Genomic DNA, 16,689 nt, shown 5'->3' on the forward strand with positions numbered 1-16,689 from the left:
AGTATTTTTCTGCACAGAGGATAATAAACAATGTGATTTTAATTCCTGAACTTAATAGCTAAATAGGCAAGTTGCTAGGGCGGCGCCTAACAGAAAGCGAAACACCACTGATGTAATCTTCCAAAACCCCATTACAGTTCATGAATAGTATATGTTGAGGTGCAAACCGTGGTGTTACAAAGATTTCATTCTCTAAATGAAGAATCGGATGCTTCCTTTGAAGGGGATGTGTAGCCCATTGCTGTACAGTAGAGAGCCCCAGTACAGAGGTGCTTCGTGTTTCTGTATGTGCTTTTTGTAATGCATAACCCTGCTTACTAGTAGAGTAGACTAACAGCAATGCATGTAAGAGTAAAGTGGAATTCATATTATTATTATGTATTGTTATTATTAACACCTTCATCACAATCCTCATTTAACAGTGGTGTTAGTGTTATTGGTATTATTATTGTTTGTGTAATAGATATTATTGTAATTATTTAATTATTAGTATTTGTATTACCAATATTATCAGTAGCAGTACTGGGATTATTATTGTTGTTAGTATTATAATAATGCTAATATTACCAGTAAAAATATTAACATTATTATTCATGTTAGTAGTGTTATTCGTATCGATATGATTGTTCCTGTTTATTATTAGAATGATATTACTAGTAATATTACCATTAGAAGTGGCATTATTATTATAAGAAGCTGTATTAGCATTATCATTTCTAACAATAATGCCATTATGATTATTGTTATTATTAGTAGTAATAGTATTATAAAACAACCTTGTTTTCGCTGCTTGGATCCCTTACAAGGTGAGTATTGCAGGCTCTGAACTGAGGACACTTGCAGGTGCTCTCCGAGCGGGCTCCTTGGCGACACTTTCTCAGGACTAGCGACACTTTACGTTGGCAGCTTCTTTTTCGAGCTTTAGTTGGATGCGAAGACAAGTTTCTGCAAAGGCTCATCTGGTCCTGTGCTCTCCGTGGCTCAATTCTGGGATCAGTTTGTGGTCTTCAGTGCAGTGATTACCACAATCCCTCCAGACTGGCTTTATGTGGAGGTTTAGCTTTGTGGGGAGGAATGAGCAAAGGTTCTTGTGCAATATCTGGGTGACGGGCGCCCGTGGGTGCTGGGGAGTGGAGCTCTTAATGGTGCAAAGGAAGTGAAAACCGATATTGATTGGTTTGGGTATCAGACGTCTCCATCCACATACAATGCAGCAGATGAGCTGAAAGGTGAGGTTTCCCTGTTTACAAACAGTGAAATTGGTCTAACTCAACTCTACAGGGCCACAGACATGCCAGATAAAGAGTGAACCTAAAGCATAGTTTAGAAGTGTTTACAAGATGGTGTAAAGTGTGGCATGTCAAGTAAGCCACTGTACTAGGGGCAGAGGAATATATAAAAACAAGCATGAGCAATGCCAATAGGTCTGGCAAATGAACGAAAGTGCCTCTTTTGTCACTGATGGGTTTAGGCATTCAGTAGGTCGTCATACATTTACTCTGTCACTCATCTTTGCAATTATACATTCAGTTATCCATCCACTGACTCATTCTTGTACTCACCCTCTGACCTAATGGCTATGAAACACACACAAATGCAACATCAGATAGAATGGCATACACTCCTCGCGACAGCCCTCTTCCCATCTGTACTGCTGCCAGAGAAAGACAAATACCACAAATTATCTAGCTATCAAGATGTGCCCATGAAAGCTTCATAAGAAAGAGATAGTATATTTGAAGATATGAAGAATAAAAGTAGAACCTCTATTGTGAAATTAAACAAAAGTCAGTAGTTTGCAAAAAATATATTAGAATCAGTGGAATGTGATAGGAAAAAATGCAGTCCCTCAGAATGTGCAGAAACATACAGAGATAATTTATCTGTCCTTTAATGAGCTACAGCATGGAAAACAATAAACATGTCATTGAAAATTTCTGATTTCTGCTGATCACTGTTCATTTTAGAAAAAGAGATCAGAATAACAAAAAGACAATTCTCATTTTCTTTATTTAAACTGCAGCAGTGATTATGCTGTGTGACCTGTCTTTGATCTTGTCTGATTGGACTGGCAGGAGGCGTTATGACATCACTACTCAACTATATTGTTACGTTTCAGCAGTTACTTCATTTCATTATTACTGGTGACTAGAGATGCCGCTAATAAGGAAATTAGAGATGGGTCTTTATATTATATTGCAGGCTCCTTTGTATTATAAGCACTTACTGCCAGAGATTTCCTATTTCTAAGCACCATCACTATTGCCCAATTATTGATACTCAATTTATAGATTTCAGAGAATGAAAGTCTGGGCCCCCTTTTACTGAAATTCGAATTACTGACTTGCAAGACCCACACACGTCAGCAGAAAGTGTTTAATTCATTGAACCTTCTGGCTGGTAGCTTACACTGTACAACATCACACCATCTGTCACGACACCACACTATATTTTTTCACAATTTTCTCATTTTAATATCTGCATTAATACCGTCTGGGCAAAATATCATCTCATTAGTACCTGTTTAACACTTAATTCTAGTCTTAAAGGCAATAAAGTTAACAAATCGTTTTGCTAACATAGTTGCCTGTTCACTAAGAAAACCATAAAGATGTGTACTAACAATTCAGAATTTCAAATAATTGAAAGAAGATGCAGGTTTGAATGTAATGAGTTTAATGCTATGAACAAGACTGTTTCCTGCCAGATGCTTACAGATCCCTCCATAGAGTTAAGAATCGAAACCCTGCTGTAAAAAGCAAAAGCTCCAACTGCTAAATTAGGGAAAGACTGTTTCCGGACAATTCCTGGAGTGTTGTGTCATGGGGTGGAAGCTGGCTCCACAGTTTAAAGCCTAGTAAAACATAGTTACCTGCTGACCTATCAAAACTTTGGATTTTTCAGTTGTATGAGGTTAGAGCAGAGTATGTTTAGGAAAGTCCATCAAGGCAGTGCTTCAGAGACACGAAAAGGAAGACACTTTAATGTATTGATAGATTAGGCAAAGTCTTTTCTGTCTATTATGTCCCATTATAGAAACAAACACAAATTCTGCAGAATAAGTGAGGCATGGGTTCTCCTTTTAAACTGCAATGACCTGACCTGTAGCATATTGACTTATATCAAGGCTTGAGTTTATCTGCCGAACTGTTTGCTTGGTGTACTTTGTGGCATCCTGTGTTGTTTAATTTTACTTCATGGAGGTTTGGTGGACTGTGCATGATTAGCTTGGTCTAAGTGATGGAGTGGTAGCTGTGTGAGGAAACCTAATCAGGTTAAGGAGGCTTTATGGAAACACCTGGTTTTAGTGCCACCAAGTCTAAGGTGTCCACCGAGTGTAGAAACTGAACAGTGAAAACACTGTTTGAGCCAACATTAGCTGGATTTTTGTGCCATAGGAAAAGGTTTGTAGAAAGGCACACATGCACTTCTCTGCAAAGATCTTGTTTTTTGGGATTCTGTCTGACTGATGAAATAACGATAGCCGAGAAGAGCCAGGCAAATAAAGTGGGTTGTTGCAGTATTCAGTTAAGCAGTGGGATGAGTGAGGGATGAATGTGTAAAGATGGTTGAGTGCCTTGGGAGGCTGAAGGTTTTGAGAAAGAAAATTACTTTGAGCAATTTACAGCTGGGCGGCAAAGAAGTCTCCTATAGAAGTTGGAGGGGAGGGTAATGACTGGTTTCAGGCAGGCACGAAAGGAGGTGGTCAAGTGGGCAGCGAGAAGTGAGGTAGTATTGATGGATTGTGGTAGAAAATGAGGGAGGATGTGGCCAGCAGAGTGTAGCAGTAGTTATGTGACCTAGATCAGTACGTGTGCGGTAGGCATCAGTAGCCAGGCAGAGTGAGTTACTGATCAGTTTTGTGAGAAGCAAATGGTTTTATGAATCCGTCAGGCTACAGACTCCTGGTTAGATTGGAGAAGTGCCATCTTGTTGCTTAGTTGTCTGGAGAGGAAGAATTTGCAGAAGTGCTCTGGATAAATGTCAAGGGCTTATGAGACTGCTTAAACAGGATGAACAACTGATCTTTTGGCAACTATTTTAGCCTTGTAAACATGTTAATGTGCTAGGTTATGAGGAAATCACGTGCTGTGTGCAGTGTTAAATAGCATTATGAGACATAAAGATAGACAACAGGAAACCTTCTGTAATTTAGGAGCAACATACGTTTACAAATATAAAGGATTATCCTGTTGTACAGCCCATATTTAAGGCTTTTTTGCACTATAATATCATGTAGAGGTCTTAAAAACCTGATTAAAGAGATCCAGTGTATGCTGAAAGAAGGGCTGCGATGCTAAGTGAATGTCATCCTTATCCAAAGCACACATTCTTGATCTATGGGAGGGTAGAAGAAGTAAGTCTTCCAAAGTGCCTTCTTTGTAATATGTTCAGGGCCAGACTGGCCATTGTGCCTTTCCAGGTTTTTCCCGGTGAGCTGCAAGCTTGGGGTAAGCCCATCCATACTCTATTGGTACTATTTTAGTGACCAAATCCTGCATTGTATGGCTCGTTTAAGCATTTTTGCCAGCACTGTTTTTGATTTCTGGAATATATTTGTGGACTTTTGTTAAGAAATCAGACTATCGTTCCCCGTTGTAGGGGTCGGGATTTGCTGTGTAGTAGTGCAGATTCTACTTTAGCATTAGTGGCAGCCAGATATGAAATAAAAGAAAGACTACCTTTTTGTCCTACAGGAGTCTTGTGGTCCGGTATCTGCCTTCAGTGCCAGTCTCATAATCTATACCTTACCTGCAACTGTGGTGAATATGTCACAGACCCACTGTCAGCACCCTCCCCCACAGTCATAATAGCCCAGGTGAATCATTGCTTCAAGAAATGTTTCTAACACTAAAACATGTTGTGTGATCAAGTGTTTTTTTGATGTCATCGTTCATCATGCACTATTGCCTGATCATCATTAGTGTAGGTACAATGTTGGGGTTTGGGTCTGTGTGCTGATGAGAATGGGGTAGGAGGCCTTTCAGGCCAAATGGGCTTTTGTGCAAAAGTCTGTCTTCAGGGCATGATGATGTAGGCATAATGTTCCATGATCATTCAGCATTGAGAGCAAAGGTAAGTATGCCCTGTCCAGCATCATGGCATCCCCAATAACTCATTTCGTGATGTCTGATTTCGATTCACTTTCTGTGCTTGATGTCTCTTTTTACTATATGCACCATTTTGTTTTGCCCTTGTTTTTTGTCTACAAAGCATTACATTGCTTGTATTTTAAGGCACTAAATTATTCTGAAGTGCACCTCAGTTCCCCTTTGTCTAGAAGCCAATAGGATTTAGAGCTTCTCTCTACTTGGTGAATTCTACAATTCTGGTCATTAATCCAAATACCATGTATGAATTGTGTTCATATCTCAGATACCGATGTTCAATATACCATATCTAAATATCCATAAATCTTTCTGTGGACAGGTTTCACCCATTTTAATCAAATTAAATTAAAAGTAATTTCTCAAATGATTTTTCTACTGGGAAGGGTCTCCTAGGTTGTAAATGGTAACTAAGAAACATAGTTAACTGCTGGTTTCAACATTTCTCTCTTGCTGCCTTGTTTAGATGATATCCGGTTATTTGCCTACATCCGGTTCACGACGGGTGATGCTATGAGCAAGCGAGTGAAGTTTGTTCTCATCACTTGGATTGGAGAAGATGTTGGTGGACTGCAAAGAGCAAAAATTGGCACGGATAAAACTTTGGTGAAAGAAGTTGTTCAGGTACGTCAAGTCATATACTGTGTTCCTTCTAGGGAGTGTATATGAGATTTGGGGAAATCCATCTTAGTGCATCGTATTTCTATGGCAGATAAACAAATCACCCCCTGTCATGGCAACAGTAGCAGTGATTTTTATGTTTGTCCTAAGTACCACTTTTTTTAGTTCTCCAGCCTCATGTAACCAACATCATTAATGAATAAAATATGCATATGCATACCTCCCACACAACCCTACTAAATTATCCCGCATTTATCTCACCCTACTACTATGCTCTCCCTAACCCTTCCACATACTCTTCCCTCCTCCACCCCCCTTACTCATCCCAAGCCTTTGGGTTGAGTAAATGAAGGATATACTCCCAATTAACACTTCTGGATTTCTTTCCTCCTCCACCCCTCCATTACTCCAGTCAATCTAACTAACAAACTCTCATATCCGCGGCTCAAATTAACTCATAATAATACTAAAACTGTACTCATTATTTCCCAATACTAATCCATCACTAATTCTTGTTGGGTTCCAGAGTAGCGTGCTACTCACCGAAAAGCGCTTCGACACCTCATCAGGGGTAGTAAGAGCTATATAAATACGATTACAATACAATAGAATACAGTACTTGTATAGAGGGTCAGTCCTTTTCATCCATTGGTCTATTCTACTGTCATTCGTGCTTTGCTCCCACCAACCAAAGCATACAGGGCATGGAACTGGGTCAGCCTATTTCAGCCATTTGTTCTCTTCCACTGTGGGTATGTTGTTTTTTATTTTGCTTATGTACACAGCTGCCTAAGAAGTGCAATTCAATGCCTTTTCTGGAGCGCCAATAGTGTCGTTTGCCAAAATCTATTTCCTATTATTTAACCGTTTAAAAAAAATCTGTAGTCATTCTTGTTAGTTTAAAGTGTTAGGTTATAGTAATTCAAGGTCAATAGTACATTTTCTTTACACTAATAGGTGTTACTATCCCCGTTCTAATTACAACTGCCTGCTGGAGTTACTTGTATTGGTATTAAACGTGTATGCAATGGTTAATTTATTTTTAAATGTAAAAAAGCCATGGCCAGCATACTGCCTTCATTTTAGGTGGTATGTATTCTTTTTCTTCTTTTTCTTTTTGTGGTATATAGTTGCAGTTTTAAAGAAAGTGTAGGTATTACACCAGCTTGTCAAGGACAAACATATAGACTTCATCAATGCTTGTTTTAAATGTTGGCCATAATGATAGCCAATAATATATTGATTGTAACAGTTCAGGCCGGAAGCATTGCCTTCACTGTTTGTGGATGCCTTAAGTACCAGGCCTTAGACAATAATCTCTGCTAGAACACACATCTGAATCTACAGTTTACCTGCAAAAGTGCTGCTGGCTTCTATGGCTTTGTTTGACAACAAATGGTATTCCCCCCCCCCCCATGCTTCAATGCTTACACTATGGTAAACAGGCTTTCGGCTACCAACGCTGCTTCTCATGTTCTGTAACTTTTACATCTTTCACCTGTTTAAAGATGTGAAAGTTAAATTGAATATGCACCAGAGAGTGTCAAGTTATGGGTTATTTGTTTAGCGCCTTAATGAATCTACTTCATAGTGCAGATAATCACTTCCAATGGTTGTAGGCCATTTTAAGGGTGCCATTTCTAAAGGGGATCTTCATATTGTTTCTCTCTGCGCTGACCCGTGTCTGGACTCCCCATTGACTGAACTTCCTATTTTGCTTTCTGAGAGCAGTTCATTACCATAAAAGTAGTTTCATGACTGGATAGTCTCACCTCTGTTTCCACAGGCTGAGCTTCCTGCCTGGTTAGAACAACCACATGGGACATATGGAAAAGCCATCTTAGTTTAAGGTTTGAAGGACGTCTAGAGGACTGGATGGGCTAAGGAATCATAAACTCATGGAGTACCCAAAATCTGTTCTGTGATAGCAGCACAACACATGCTTACAAGCTCATACATGATTTGCTGCTGCAGAGAAATAATGGTCCTGCCTACCTTGTCAATCCCTGAAGTGCTGGAAAGGTTCTATAGAACTGTTTGTAAAACCTATTTTTGCATAGGCAATATGTTTCGAAAATTGAGCTTTGAAATGAATGGCTTGTCCCCACATAAAAACTTTAAGTGGAAAATCATCCCTAACCACCTCCCCTCTGCCCCACATAGGCAGTTAGCATTGTGGTATGTGCTAGGCCTCTGTTATTTAAAGCTGAGTTAAAACTTTCTCCAGGGTTATTTCTCTTGCTAAGTCTAACCTGAACATGTAGACAGGTCTGAGCACACCCACTCGGAAAGATGTGGCCTCAGCCCCTCTGGGCAGCCCTTCTTATGGATTATGGTCAGAGGACAGAAATATTGACCTGCACAAATATAGACTCCAGAATAGCTATCAATATGATGTCATGGTAACTGTTTATTAGCAAAGTGTATATTTACTGTTCCAACTCATTCACTTACCTTGGCAATATATTGCAAATCAATATTGTGGAGTTACTATTTGTGCAGGTCGATGTTAAAAATTCAGTATTGTGACTTCCCGCCTTCTCAGCCATGTCTGCTCATTTCCTTCTAACAGAAATTCCCAACTGTGTTAAGGCATTAGTACCTTTTAAACAGGATCAAAAAGAGATCTTGGAAAGGTCAGAACAGTGGTCTTCACCAGCTGAACACAATAATATCTGGCATATTGTTAGGAGAGGTCATCAATCTAGTCCATTGTTGAGTGACCGGTTCTATTTCCAGGTGTTTTTCAACATGTGCATCAGAAAGGGAGGAGTGCATTTCCAATAACAGGGTTTGATTATGGAAGGTCAAGTACCCATAAACATAAGTTATCTCTGTTATAAAGGTGCAAATGTGCATACGCCGATGATGGCCCTTAGCACACATCCTTGTTTGTACTTTGATGGTGCTAAGTGCATTGTGGGATCCAGGAGGATGTTCCATGCATCCTGGATTGTTTAGGATTTCTGCCAGTTGTATCTTGGGCTCCAGAAAGTTGCTTTTCTGTTCACCTTGATTACCTTGTTGTGGGTGCTGACTGCATTTTGAGACACAGGGAGTAGTTGCTGTTTCCAATAATGTCTTGGGATCCAGGATGCAGAGCTGCATAATCTGCACTGGACATTAACTTGTACAAAACACCTTGTTATTCAGGACACAGATCTATATCATCTGCATTAAGCATTGCAAAACACATCTTGTTATCCAGGAAGCACGTGTACGCAACCTAGCCTTACCAGTGAAAAACACTTCTTGTTATCGAGGACACAGAGCTAGGTGACAAACAAGTAATTTTATATTGTAAAAGGCTACCTATACTTTTCCTTTGTGGTTCTGCAGCACTTTATTTATTTGTTTTGTATGGCTGTAAGTTTGTATAATTATTTATCTCAATGGCTATTATAAATACAAATTTTCTGAAGCGTCATAATGGTTATGTGCATGCATCTATCGTTTTGCATCAATCAAATGTGTGAGGCTATTTAGCCTTCTGATATTCAATTGATTTTGGTAGGCGATACCTATGAATGCTTTTGTTTTTCTTTAATAAAACTTTCTGGCTGTGACATTTCAGAACAGTAACTTACAACCTGATTTTGTCATTAAATAGGATTTTAAATTACAATGAATTTCAGTGCAAACAGAATTTCTCTACTTGGTCCCAAACTGAAGTTATTCCTTATTAAGTGTCATTTAGTAACCCAGCTACTATGGGAGAGATAGCCTTACTACAGTGAAAAATAACTTTAGAGGTGTAAAACATAAATACACATGTCCTACTTTTTAAATACCATGCACCCTGCCCTGTGAGCATTTAGGGCCTACCTCAGGGGTGACTTATGAGTACTAAGAAGGAAGGTTTAGGCCTGGCAAACGGTTTACTTTGCCAGGTCAAAACATCAGTTTAAAACTCCACTACAGGCTGCAGTACGGCTCCTATAAGCTGTGGCACACTAAATGCTACATGCCCACTAGTAGCATTTAATTAACAGGCCCTGGGCACATGTAGTACTATTTACTAGGGACTTATAAGTAAATTAAATGTATCAGGTGTAGGTCAATTTTACCATGTTTTCAAGGGAGAGCATAGGCACTTGCTTAGCAGGAGAAAAGTGCAGAGTCCTAAAAGCCAACAAAAATGATTTACATCAAAGGAAGGCATGGGAAGGGAAAACTCTGGGTTGGCAGTGCATAGAAGGCGAGGTCCCTCATGTTGCATAAAACATTTCAACTCTAGTTACCACCTATGTTATTCGTTTGAATGACTGAAGGTCTGAGCTCAGAAATAGCAGTGCAGAACGAACATTTCCCTCAATGTTATTATTGCTTGAACCAGCTTGTGTTAATAGCTAACTAGCTGCATTGTGTGTTGGTTTGTGGTGGGTGGGGCAGTGTAGATAATTTGTACCAATCACCCAGGTCTCTGGTGAGGTGTGTTCTTTCGAGTATGTGATTAAACATTTGCTGATTGTTTAACCACTCCTGCTGTGTACAAGGAATTAATCAGAAGTCAGACATGCAAACAATGGAGGCTAGCCGGTCGTACAAGCTGTGCATTTGTATTGCTGCATTACTACTTGGGTGTCAATGGCACACTCGGGCCCTCATGACGAGTGTGGTAGTCTTAGGACCACCACACTAACTGTGGCGGTCGCACCACCTCCATAATGGCAGTCCGACTGCCACGTTATGAACGTGGTGGAGCCAGGCACTGCCAGGTTGCCGCCAGTCAACAGCCTGATGGTATTGGCGGTCATAACCCGCCAGGGCAGCGCTGCAAGCAGCCCGGCCCTCCGGATTACGAGTCCCCTTTCCACTAGCCTTTGCATGGCGGTCGGACCGCCATGCAAAGGCTAGTGGGAAGGGGGCGTTGGGGGCCCCAGGGGGGCCCCTGCACTGCCCATGCACTTGGCATGGGCTGTTCAGGGGCCCCCAAGGACTGCCCCGTTGCGCTTTTCACTGCCCGAATTAAGGGCAGTGAAAAACACGAGTGCTGTCACACCCGACGCACCCCAACATTGCTGCTGGCTTGATTACAGCCAGGTGTCAATGTTGTGGTGAGTTTCCCGCTGGGCCGGCCGGTCCAGCGGGAAACCCGTAATAGGGCCTGCAGAGGGTTGGCCGCATAGGTTGTCATCCCGACGTGGGGCTTTGACGGGCAGCCTCTGCCACCCCCCAAAGTCCTAATGAGCCCCGCAGTCTTTACACAGATCACAAATAACACTGATCTGCAGGGGAAAGTGGGTGATTTTTTGACAGACCAGAACCTCTAAAAGTTAGAGAAAGGATTGATAATCTACATACGTATAGGAAGTTCTCCCCTACATCTTGGTAGCAGTGCTTAAGTTCTACCAGTGGTTGCAGTCATTTGTTGGGACCAGGGATTATTTTTCATCAATGTAGTTTGACTCAGAGTAATAAGGAAAAGGCAGAAAATGGAGGAAGTAGAACGAAGAAAAGGGAGGAAAGCTGTGGCAAAAGGAGAAATCCGGTTTGAAACATAACTTGCAAGGATGTGATTAAGAGGCAGGAAGTGTAGGAAGAGGCATGGGGTTAAATCAAGACTAAGTAGCTGTATTATTGGAGGAAGAGTTCTGGCATTTGGAAACATCAGTGGCAATTGATAAGAGGTTCATTGGACCAGAGCTCTTATGTTCTTGATAAATTAAGCACTGAATACCACTTACTCCTCTGGGCCTGTGATGGATCTTTTCCGCAAGGATTCTTGTGTTCTGATTTCCCACGTGCATGAGTTAATAACAAAGACTGCATAGATTGCTACTTACTCCAAATTGATAGGCTGACCATTTTCACTAATTTTGGAATAATATTTTCATGTGGCCACAGTATATTTTTGATTGTGCCTTTGTTCTGATTGCACAAACTACACACATTATTTGAAATTAATCTTATGTCTACCATCTCATCAATGGTCCAATATATTCTACGTTAGATCTACTCTTCCTTTTACATTCTCAAAAGTGCATCACACTCACAAAAGTCTGCAGTATGACAGACTTCACAGGCTGTGCACTCGCATCACAGTTTGGTTAGTCCCCTACTCCTCATTTTTAGGCGATGCCTACAGACAGCTTTAGATGTCAGCGTCTTAATACGTATTGTTTACAATACAGTAATTAAATGAGTGGGTTGTGGATCGGCCCCCTTGCTCCTTATTTGATGGCTTTAGTGTATATCTCAGTTTGATGCTCCCGATTTGATGGCCTTCATCACTTCTTTTGAACTGTTCTGATCCCTGGAGCCAAAGCTTCTTTACCATCATTTTGATTGGATGAGTTTTATCCTGCTCTGCTGAGCCCAGGGAACTATTTTCTCCTTTGTGCTGAAGCACTCCACTGGGACTTTTCTCACACTTTCCCCTCATCTGCTCACCAGCCTTTTTATCACTCCTCTTCCATTGACCATCCGTCCTCCACAATTGCCTTTGCGAGGGCCTGGCAGCTATGCAGTCCTAATGGGCCACCGGCTAACTCTCGTTCTTAGCCCCCATTATTTTTTCTACATTTTGTAAATATTTTTTGCTTGGGCGCAGAAGCTGCACACTGCTATTGAGCAACTTGCTTCTTTCTTTATTTTTTCTTGAGCATATTTCTTTTTTTTTTTTACATTTGCTGTTTTAGAATGGCAGGCTTCCACCATGGAGGAACACATTGATCTTCACATGGAATGCCGAAATGGCCCCAGGTGCAGTACAATGTATGCAAATGCATTGGTGGCCATGTTACATTTTTGAACAATTTCCAATGTAACTGCCAATGCGTGCTTGTGTTGTGACACCAATGTCCATACTGGAATGAAATTATTTTAGTTTTTGATGTTACCATGGGTAGCAAGCATTTGCAAAGCCTCTGGAATTGCCTTTAAGGTTAGAGACCACTTGACTTTCCCACTGCTTATTTAATGTAGTGAACTAGGATATATTTGGCTTGCAGTGATCAATACGTGGACCTACAGTTTAGACGTAACAAACTTTGCTGCTGTTAGTATAATAATACTCGAAAACCAAATGTTGTGTTAATGTAGATTTTTACATTGCAGTGACCAAATAGTGCCAAAATAGTATTGATTCAAACGACCGATGCAAAATTCAATTTGTGCTGGCGTGTCGCGGCACATATTTTCATTGGCACTTAGATGCAATCAATTGCCTCATTCTCTCCAGAAGTAAAGATTTATGAAATCTGGCTGATTTAAGGAGATTTGATCTGGATCCGGTGTGGTTAATTGTGGGTAGATATTGCAAGTTGAACTGCGTGCACCACAAGATGCCATCAAAGGGTCACGCCCAACGTTCGGTTGGCCAATGATGGGTGCAGTTGACTGTATTTTGTTAGATGTGTTAAAGGTGGTAGCGTGTGAAGAGCCTTCCTCCATCCATGAGCTGCAGATTATTATCTAATGTGGAGTCCTTCTCACCAGTCGAGCTGGTGTGATCTGCCCTGGCGTGCTGTAAGTGAATTCCAAACATTGCTCTGCCTTTGTTAGAACGTATAATGTCTGTCTAATGTTTAGCGTTGTGGTTTTCTAGTGGTTATGGAGATGCACTTTTCTTGTTCTCTAAACTTCCGTCACCCCAGGTCGGTTACACCACGGGGTTTACAGATGCACAACCTGAGATTGTGGGAATACCTGCATGCATGTTATGAACAATACCCTGATCAGCAGGTCTGGTGTGTCACAGTAAACCAAGGCCCTGCTGTTCTCTAAGATTTGGAAAGTGTTCTTTGGGCCTAAAGCCAAGCCATATCTCCAGGTTTGGTTGTAAAAAAAATCTACTAATTGTGGTGGACTCTTCACACCCGTGGACACAGGTGCCACTGCACCTCCTGCATTATTGATACTGCACCTGTGGATGGACTCCTTCATTTGGGCATTTTCATAGGAGCATTGTCTGTAGTCCTGTTGCTGTGGATGCTGCCTGTGGTTAGCATAAGTGAGGTCAAAGAAAAGTTCCTTGTGGTTAAACACGGGATATACCTTCGAACAGGACCAAAATAGACTCTGGTGCTCGCAAAAAGTGCCACACCTCTGCAAATTGCAACATTTCTCAAAAGGTTGCTTGTATCAGAGAGCTAGCTTGGGGAGCATGTTGTGTTAAATGAAACCTTTTAAATATTGTAGAGTCTGCACACATTGGTCAAGATTAAAAATGCCATTATTCCACTGTGGTTCACAAACAGGTCTCCTATGAATCTCCTCACCTCCAGGTCGTTCAATGCACTGCTCACACGGATCCCTGAATCTGCTGTTCCTGTTTATCCCTAGGGATCCTCTAGTCTCACTAACAGGTGCCCAGAGGATTATGTTCACCCTCCGGATTGGAGACTGTCCTAACACTTAGGGACTCCTGGACCCTGCTCAAGTCAAGCTGTTTTTATATAGCGCATAGATATCCAACCGGGCCTCCCAGCGCTTAATGCAGCAGCCTTTCCCTTATACCAGTAAGGGCCTAAACAGCTGGGGATTCCACTTTAAAAAAGGTGGGTTTTAAGAAGATAACTAAAACCAGCTTCTTACTGTTGGCTTCCAAGGGATACAAGAAGGGAATTCCAGAGCTTTGTGACAAGATACGCAAAAGAGGGGCCGCCGCTTCGTGCTTTTTTTACCTTTCATGGGAGAGTTCTCCCTGGATCATAAGAGGTGAATAGGTTCTGAATGATAGCGTGCTCACACTAAGACATCATCAGTGGTTCCCCAACCTTGCCGTTCAGACTGAGCTCATTTAGAATAACCGGCCCCATGAGACTCCTGCTCACTTTCTCGTGCCTTTGGAATCCTACTCGCCCCTAGGTCCCCTGATACCTTTGTTCTCCCTTAGGGGCCACAGCTCTTGTCACTCTTGCCTAGAACTTCTGGCATCCTTAGGTCACCATGAGATTCCCTGAAACTTCAGTTTACTCTCTGCTCTATAGGTGCTCTCCTCACCCCCTCCCCCCCTAAAACTCCCACGGGCTCCCACTCACTGTTAGCACCCCTCCCAATTCAAGAGGGTCCTGGCTAGACTCAATCCTTTGGGACTCCTGTAAATTTTCAGCTCTCTGTGGCTGCTGCCCCCCATCAGGTCCCAGAGACTTCTGGTCGTACGAGGGTAGAGCTGTGAGCACAGAGCAACTGCAGGTCATGACTGAATATCACTCGGAGAGTTCTGTTGTACATCTTATGTGCAGGTGAAGGTTGAGCATTGCACTGGCAGAGCTTTGTGCGCACAGACCATTCACAGGCCCCAACTGAGACGCACTGCCAGAGCAGTATGTGTAAAGTGTACATGTAGTTTAAGACTGAAGGACGTTACAGGTACGGAATGAGGTATACTCGCAGAGTTTCCTCCACAAGGAGTATTGAGAGGGCCAGAGGCATACCACAAAATGATGGTGCCCCACTGCATAATGTGGAGCATGGTCACTAAGACACCTGTATCTTGCAGATTGTCATAGCCCATAGCCTAGTGCCCACGACAGGAAATGCCCCAAAACACAACGTGGACACATCACATTTTCCCAAAGAAAACAGCTGTTTTTTGCAAAGTGCCTAGCTGTGGATTTTGGCCTCTAGCACAGCCGGCACCTAGGTAAACCTAGCAAACCTTCACATTTTTTAAAACTAGACACATAGGGGAACCCAAGATGGGGTGACTTGTGGGGCTCTGACCAGGTTCTGTTACCCAGAATCCATTGCAAACCTCAAAATTTGGCCAAAAAAAAACACTTTTTCCTCTCATTTCGGTGACAGAAAGTTGTGGAATCTGAGAGGAGCCACAAATTACCTTCCACCCAGCGTTTCCCCAAGTCTCCCGATAAAAGTGGTACCTCACTTTTGTGGGTAGGCCTACTGCCTGCAAAAGGAAATGCCCCAAAACACTATCTGGAGACATCTAAATGATCAAATACAAAACTACCTGTTTTTGTGGGGGGGCACCTGCATTTTTGGTCCTGGGCTCAGCAGCCATCTAGGGAAACCTACCAAACCCAGACATTTCTGAAAACTAGACACCGGAGGGAGTCCAGGGAGGTGTGACTTGCGTGGATCCCCCAATGTTTTGTTACCCAGAATCCTCCACAAACCTCAAATGTAGCTAAAAAAAATCACATTTTTCCCACATTTCTGTGTAGGATCACCACACCGGGACAGATTTCATACCACCCAATGTTCCCCTCAGTCTCCCGGTAAAAATGATACCTCACTTGTGTAAGTGGGCCAAGTGCTTGTGACAGGGAAGAGCCAAAACATGTTGAAATTGAGGGGGAACCAAAGCGTGTCCAAAAAGGCAGTTTGGAAAAAAAACATTTTTAGGCCGACAAGTGGGGCAGAATTTTTATTGGTATAGGTGAGACAATGCTGGGTTGTAGGAATTTTGTGGATTCCTGCAGATTCCGGAAGGTTCCATCACAAAAATGTGTGATTTCCAGCAAAGTTGGAGGTTTGCAGGGCATTGTGGGTAACAAAATGGTGTGGGTGCATGTGAAACACACCACCCTGGAATTACCCACATGTTTAGTTTTCAGATGTGTCTAGGTCTTGTGGATTTTTCTACATGGCAGCGTCCCAAAGTCCATAAAGTGCAGCCCTCACCATTCCAAGTGGGACGATTTTGAGAGTTAGCCAAGCTCTTATGGCCCAAATGTACAACCAAAACCCAAAATAATCAAATGTCCTCTTGCTTGCAGTGGGATAAGATGTTTTAGTGTGCGGGGAGAGCTGAAAGACTGTCACCCCCTTCAGTTGGGGTGGAGGGATAACCAGGCCCATACTGGTTGGTAGCCACCATCCCACTATTTTTTTTAATTTTACTTATTCCCTGGCATCTAGTAGACTTTCTACCCACCCAGGGTGTGGATCAGGGGTAATTGCCCCATCTGCCCACTGGTAGGCAGAACAACTTTGGCCCCATTTATTTGGGGTGGGGGTATGGCCATACCCCAACCCTCTTATTTTGGAAAAA

At 42.1% G+C, this 16,689-nt stretch overlaps 1 protein-coding gene across 1 annotated transcript in view; it reads left to right on the forward strand.

Annotated features, from left to right (window-relative positions):
- Positions 1 to 16,689, forward strand: part of COTL1 (coactosin like F-actin binding protein 1) — a 62,023-nt gene that overhangs the window by 26,058 nt on the left and 19,276 nt on the right. Inside the window, exon 3 of the mRNA XM_069217610.1 lies at positions 5,575 to 5,732. Coding sequence (XP_069073711.1) covers positions 5,575 to 5,732 — 158 coding nt within the window. The remainder of the gene's footprint in view (positions 1 to 5,574; positions 5,733 to 16,689) is intronic.

The sequence above is a fragment of the Pleurodeles waltl genome, chromosome 12, assembly GCF_031143425.1.
Source record: "Pleurodeles waltl isolate 20211129_DDA chromosome 12, aPleWal1.hap1.20221129, whole genome shotgun sequence".
Taxonomy (NCBI): Eukaryota; Metazoa; Chordata; class Amphibia; order Caudata; family Salamandridae; genus Pleurodeles; species Pleurodeles waltl.